General features: G+C 26.4%; 1 protein-coding gene across 1 annotated transcript in view; it reads right to left on the bottom strand.

The window, feature by feature from the left end:
• Positions 1 to 3,865: 3,865 nt before the first annotated feature.
• Positions 3,866 to 7,695, bottom strand: part of LOC100167760 — a 9,625-nt gene continuing 5,795 nt past the window's right edge. The window contains exons 4-7 of the mRNA XM_001948499.5: positions 6,040 to 6,123; positions 5,706 to 5,831; positions 5,569 to 5,632; positions 3,866 to 4,256 (exon numbers count right to left, since the gene is read on the bottom strand). Of these exons, the coding sequence (XP_001948534.2) occupies positions 4,165 to 4,256; positions 5,569 to 5,632; positions 5,706 to 5,831; positions 6,040 to 6,123 (366 nt within the window). The 3' untranslated portion in view covers positions 3,866 to 4,164. The remainder of the gene's footprint in view (positions 4,257 to 5,568; positions 5,633 to 5,705; positions 5,832 to 6,039; positions 6,124 to 7,695) is intronic.

The raw sequence follows: 7,695 nt of genomic DNA, 5'->3' as shown, positions 1-7,695 counted from the left end.
AATGCGGCCTTCGCATGCCGCTCACGTCGTCTGCGACTGAAATAGGTCACTTCCGCCCTTGTGGCCTTGCCAGTTGCCACACAAAATACTATTGTAACAATGTGACAAAGGAAACTGAGAAAAAAAGGGGTACCAAAATGTGTGTACCTAGGGCGCCAAAATCGTAAATACGCCTCTGCGTAGGTTCTAATATAATTAATTGTTTTATTGTAACAATCGCCAATAGATAGTTCTTTAGTATTTTTAATTCTTCTGAAATGTTTTGATCGGTTTTTTTTAAATGTAAATTATTGATAGATGGGATTTTTAAGCTTAGAAAGAGTTGCAGATATCATTGTATTAATTTATAACCAAATTATATTCAACCGTTTATTTTAACAAAATTGAATTTAGGTCAACATTTTTATTCATATAGATACCTATTATACTTCTTATCATACCTATTAATATGATATGGCCTATGGGTAATACATTAGAAATTAGTATATTGGATAAAAGAATACAAAAACCTGCATTATTTTTGTAGAAAAAACCACATTCTGTGTGACAATATTATAACGTATTAAAATGTATTACAAAATATAGGTACCTATATAATAATATTTTTGTTGTTTATTCGTTTGGATTGAAAAAATTAACTATTGAATACAATTTAATTAGGTGTGCTATTTGAAAACAAATAAATATAATCCGTCAAACCGATAACTTTTAAATTATTTTCTAAATATTTTAATACCACAATAAGAACATTTTTAATAGGTACATAATATTATGTTTTGATGTTGAAACAAATTAAATAAACTTCATACTTTATTAAGAAACCAATTAAAGATAATGGTGGGTAACATAAAAGTCACATGTCCATACAAAAAAAATTGTATTTTAACTATATTTTATAGACTATATAAAGATAAAATAAAAATAATATTACAATATTATTATTAGTAGATAGTTTAAAATTGGTGTTTTTATTACATATTATAACAGTTAAACATTTTACCATAAATGTTATTTAGAGAAAATAAATTTTAATACATTATTACTGAATAGTTTAAATTATTATAAGTAGGTAATTATAAACCTATACATAAATATGTTTAATGACTAATACATTTTAAATATGTTGTGTAACAACATTTATTAAATAAAACTTGTTGATTAAAATCGAATCACATGTCCATGGATAATATGAGAACAAAAACTTAAAAGCACCACCAATTTAATAAAGCTTTTTGAAACAATTAACAAACAAAGCACCAAAAAAAATGTATATAATTTCTAACAGCCCAATTAACAATTAATATTCTATAATACCTACAAAAAACTATTAATTAAATATATAAATTAAAATATTTAACATACCTAACTCTTTCAAATGGGTTATAACTTAAAATTATAAATAAATATTTGATAATAATCATTATCATGCATAAATATAATAATAAACATATTGTTTAGGTACGTTATTTCAATTTGATTGTGAAGATAAAATCTTTAAATGTACCTATGATAAAATGTGTCATGTGCAATATCATTCAGTACCTATATCTAACCTACCTAAATCTATCTCTATATAATTAAATTATGTATTAGGTAGGTATGTATTTTCAAATAGTCAATAATTTTTATTTATAGCTAGAATTTCAAAAATAAAATAAAATTTTATCGACTAATACTAAACATTATACTTAAACTAAAAAAAATACATTTGAATATTTTTGTTGAGAGTCGACAATAAATTGTAGTTATAAATGTAATATTAAAAGAATTAGAATTAATTTTACCTAATATTTTAATTTTTAAGTAACAATAGTTATAACTTATAACTCATCAGTTCATAATAGGGAATAAGATAAGAATTTAATAGCACTTAAAATGGTTTTTATACATTTTTATTATAAATTATATTATTTCCTTAAAAATAAAAATTATACATAAAGAACGATTGAATTACAATATGAAATTTGACAATACTAATATTGGCAATTGCCATTGTGAATTTACTAAACTAATCACATACCTACCTAATGAATTAATAAACTAAACTATAATATATAGAATATAGATTGTTAAATAAAATAAAAAACATGTTTAAAAACCCTTTTTTCCTTCCCGTAATATAGAACTTATGTACTTTTAGGGCCAGTTGCACCGTCTACGGTTAAACTTCGATTAAGCTTAATCAGCTGATAACAGATATTTAACCGGGCAAATTAGGCCGATTAAACTCCGGTTAACTTTAATCAGAGACGGTGCAACTGGCCCTTATAGTTTTATCTAACACTGATCTGTAGTCTGTACTCTAGAGTACTATAGGTACTTATACAAGTTAACCAGTTCATAAAATCAAGCTAGTATATTATATGAACAGTTTCATAATGAAATATTCTAAAACGTATTAATTTGTTTATAATCACAAATTCAATTTTAACTGTCTATGGTTTTAAAAGCTTGATCTCGATGTATGACATATTTTTATATGTAAATTAAAAAACAAAATAATACTTCAGCTATATAATAAACTATTGGTCAAAACATAATGTATATCTTGACTAGGTAAATAAGCAAATATTTATTAAATTAGTAGGTACCTATAAAATATCTAATAACAAATAAATTTATTCTATTATAATTTTGTAAAGACGTATTAAATAGTTAGTTTTGTGTAATATCGTGGTAAATAATTCACATGCAGCTGGAGTCAACTATATATAGGCCATTATTATTTTAAACAATTCATACTACTTAAATATATACTAAAACATTATAAATAAATATTTAATATTTCACATTCATTTAGCACAAATTACTTTTTAAGTTTTCTTTCGAAAGTCATCATAATTTAAGCAATTTTAATTATTTTGGACTTAAGTCATGTTGAGAAAAAAAAATTCTTATTTTTTTTTGTAGGCTGCTAATTAAAATATAAGACATAATAATTATATAATAGGTACATCGTACATTGTGCATTTTACATATTTTTATGAATCTTAACTCTTAAGATATTATTGTGAATGTGTATACAACATCGTATCCATTAAATATACGCACAATTATATTTAATTTATTTAATAAATGGCAACTTGCAATAATATTGCACCTACTTATATAATTTTAAATGTATTATGGCCATCATATAGGTATATTCGTAAATTATACTATTATAGAATTATACATTATGCAATTTCGTACGAGTAACATCACAATAATTATTCTCTAAGTAGATATTAAAGACAATGTTATTTAATAATTATTATTTTGCATTTTTTAATTTTCAACAAATTTTAATTAATAAATTGATTTAAATATCATTAAATTTATGTTTAAAATATAATCAAATCCATTAAAAATAATATAAATTTTAAATGAGATAAAGTGCAAATCACGTAACCTGATTATGTGATAAATAATTAATTATTAATTATTTGTAAATTAAATGTTCGATTCATGTATTTTTAATTATTTATAATGCTTATAATTCTACGAATAATGAAGATGGTAAATTTCGGGATATTATGCGCTGTTTAAAGTAGGTTACTAGATTCTATATCAAATACAAAATACATATAATGGTCTATTATATAAGTTATAGAAAAATACATTCCAAAAATTGTAATTTATACAATTATATTAAATTTATGATATTGTAAAAATAATAGATTTTAATATAACAAGCAAAATATAGAATATAGATTTGGAAAAAAAAATTAAAAATTAAACTTTTCTAAATATAAAATATATTTTAACGTAGATAAAAATATTTATAAAAATAATAATGATAAATAATTAATACCTATATGAAAACTGATACGTAATCAATAGAACAATATAATATTATGTAGTAGGTACATAATAATTTACTACTTACCTACTTAATTATTTATTGCACATTATGATAATTTAACTTATCAATAATTTTTATTTTTATAGATAAAAACCATACACATAGGTACATATTGAACGAACTTAAAGCCTATTTTCACGTACTTTTGATTTTCCTCATAATATGCATCATTTTGTACGAAATACATGTCAACTTATGTGCTTCCTTTTTCTCGGTCTCGCAGTTCGAAAATGATTTTGCGTAACTTTACACAAATAGGTACCCAATATTGATGGAAGATTTTTCAATCGTACAACATTTACGAAGTGTATATATGAGATTTAAACGTGTTTACCTCGAGATTCACTAGCCGATCGGTGACATCTAGACTGATAGTTATATCGTGGTGAAACCACACAGCTCGAAGAACCACCTACAGAAATTAAAATATTTTTATATCTGTGTTTTTAAATTAATTTCAACAATTAAACATTAGAGTATACAAAGATTATAAAAGACAAACATATTATGTAAGTTTGTGACAGTGTTAGTGTAAAGCCCATAGGCCATAATAACAATAGGTAGTTGTTAAATTAAAAACATATATGAAGAATTACACAGAATAACACAATTGTTATTATTTAGAACAGATTTAATTAGAACGACATAGTGGATAGAATATCGTTTTAGTAGTTTTCACAAAGAGAAGAATAAAAACCTTTTTTTTAAAATTAAGTTTGTTGAATGAGTTTTGGAGACTGGAGAGGCTATATTATATGATAGTACCGGGACTATTCAGTACTAACTTTAATTTGTGATTCTATAGAAAACAAAGATCACCAAAAATTATTAAACATAATATTTTATAGGCACGCACCATGGCATGTATAAAGTGGATTTGTTATAAATTTTCTTTTAAATTCCGAGCAGATAGCAATACATAATATTTATAATGCAGGTCGTTCGGAAACGGTTCCGAAAATAATTTTACTGTGATCCGAAAAACAGTGACAAAAACTCCTGATCCCTGAAAGTTCGAAGTGTGTTATATCGACATCCGACATATTGTACACCAGGTTTTTCGTAAACTAAGTTAGATTGGGATAGTAAGCGCAGCAATTGGCACTTGGCAGTGACGGCTGCAGTTTACCAATTGCACTTAAAATGGCGATAATAATAATTGCGCTCCTTATATTAAATTTACATAAGGAGCGCAATTTGAACACTGAACCTAAGCAAAAACTTTCGGTAAAATACGATTGAGAACGTTATTTTTGGTAACACGATTGAGAACGCTCGATATTTTATTTTTTCTTCCAACGTTGTCCAACGTTTCAGATAAAATATAAGCTTATAACTTTTGTCTTTTAACTATGGAAAATGGAAATAAAATGGAATATTTTCGTTGTCTGAGTGATTGTTCCTAAATAATTTATCATGATTTATTAATCGAAGTACCTGCCACCTCGTAAACTGATAAACCCTTGGATACATTTAGAACAGTTAACTGTTAAATAGTACCTATATATTAATTTATCACGAGTAATGAGTAATGAGTACTAATGACTCATGACTCATGACTGGTGTGAAAATGTGATTGTTCAATGTTAAAGAATATTGAACATTTTTCCAATACACATTACACCAAGTGACATAAAGAAATATGCAAAAATAAATATACTATTAGGTATGCATTACAAATATGTCTATAAGTAAGTAAATAAATAATGAAATGTAATATATACTTGAACATGAGCTGTGGAGGAACGACCGGCCTTGTGGACTTTTACATCTATCTCCATACAGATCCTAAAAAAATATATTTTGATTCAATAAAAGTGTTCTATTGACTACTGATAAGCATTTGAAAGTATTAAAGTACTTGGGTTTGGTCTTTTTCGTCATATTTAAATATAGGTATACGTGGCCACGTAGTTGGAGGTGGACTTCTTACCATATGTTGATGAAGCTCTATTAAAGCACCTGGACCCATATCCGCTAAATATTCCTTTCATAGTAATAATAATTATAGTTATTCAATATATGAACATTTTTTAAGACAGTAACTGATCCAACTTGAGGAATCTAGAGGGATAATTTAATTTTACTTTATTCAAATTTAATAAAAATCATATCATAATGGTCTTCAAAACATAATTATGTTGGATCAGTCAGAGTCACTGCTAGTATGAATTATTACTTATTTCTTAAAATACCTGAGCCATGATGTCTATGTCATCTGTGTCTGATACAACAATACTATCATCTAATAAGCTCTCTCTGCTTGCTAAAATTTTTTTCTAAAAAAAAAACATTTTATATTTTAATAGATATATACATCATATTATATTTATAATACCATAATAATACATATATATTATAATATGTCGCATATAAGTATGACTTATTATTTTTGGAAATAAAGACTGGTTGTAATATTATCGATATTATGTGGCCGTGAACGTGAAAATACGATGAAAAACAAATATATGTGAATATGTGATATAAATAATAATATACATTATAAAACTACAAATATGCAAAATATGTAAAATACAATTCGTGTTATTTTAATAAGAATGATCTAAATCGGAATAATCGGATACAATTCTCATCAGATTTCAAAAAGCTTATTTCAATCCGTAAGTATATGCATTCAGTGTCGTACACAAGTGGTGACGTGGGGGTCAGACCCCCTCTCTCCTATTGGCTTTGAAGTGGATAAATCTTCCATATTGTGTTCAATACTTTGATGTGAATTTTGAATCAATTCAAATTATATTCATTGTTCCTTATTGCTAAATATTTTATTACGTAAAAAGTTTTGAGAGGGTGGGGGATTTTGTAGTTAAAAAAATTATAAATTGTTTAATTTTTATGGCTAAGGATTGAAAACAGTAATTTTTTTATAGATATTTTAAGTTCAAATTTGGACAAAATTAGACATTTAAACAAAGAATACCAATTTTAGTTATTTGGTTGCTATTTAAAAATATTATTCAAGGGTAGGTACTTGATACTTTTTTAAGTAAATTAATATAATTTATAAACACAATGACATCTTAAAATGCAATTTTTCGGAAAAAATTAGTTAAAAAAACTGTATCACTACAACTATTCGGGTATTGTCTAATGGTCCTCGTATATATTATCCTCAACAAAAACATAACCGTGAAAAAATGAAAAGAGCCAAGAGGTCAGGCTTTAGCATGTAATTCTGCGCCACAGTCCTGGGGTGTCACCACCTCCTTTGAAAAGTTGACGCGACTGCGTCAAAATCGACCACTTCGGCTCGCCACTGCCTGTTACACTTCGTTGCCCATTAAAAATGCCAACTCTATAATATGAATAATATGTTTTACATATTACCATGGCAACCATTTATATACAAAAAAATTCCATCGGAAATCTCAAACATAGAGTAATATACTCAAAAAGTAATATTTTTTATAACATTATTTATTATTTATTTAATAACATAAAGTAATATTACTCAATGATCTCAAAATAATATATAAATGGTTGCCATGGTAATATGGACACACAGACAGACAGACAGACATACATTCATTTTTATATATTACTAGCTGATCCCGTGCACCTCGTCGCCCATTAAAAATACCTACTCCATATGTATTAATCTCTAAACGTTAATTAACATAATCAAAAAGGGATTATTATTCCGAAAGGGATCCATTATTCCGATGGCCACGCTTGGGTGTGTGCTGTAATTAATATCGGCATCATAGTGTAGTGCACAAAGGGTTCAATTCGGTGGTTCGTCTGGATCGAGCACCCATTACTCGCATGGTCCCCAATCTTGCTTCTCGGTGCTCGTCTGTCTCAGATGAGCGGACCCGTGACTGACATTC

This window comes from Acyrthosiphon pisum, chromosome A3 (genome assembly GCF_005508785.2).
Source record: "Acyrthosiphon pisum isolate AL4f chromosome A3, pea_aphid_22Mar2018_4r6ur, whole genome shotgun sequence".
Classification (NCBI taxonomy): Eukaryota; Metazoa; Arthropoda; class Insecta; order Hemiptera; family Aphididae; genus Acyrthosiphon; species Acyrthosiphon pisum.
Note: the sequence above shows the minus strand (reverse complement) of the source record. Positions and strands in the feature narration are given on the sequence as shown.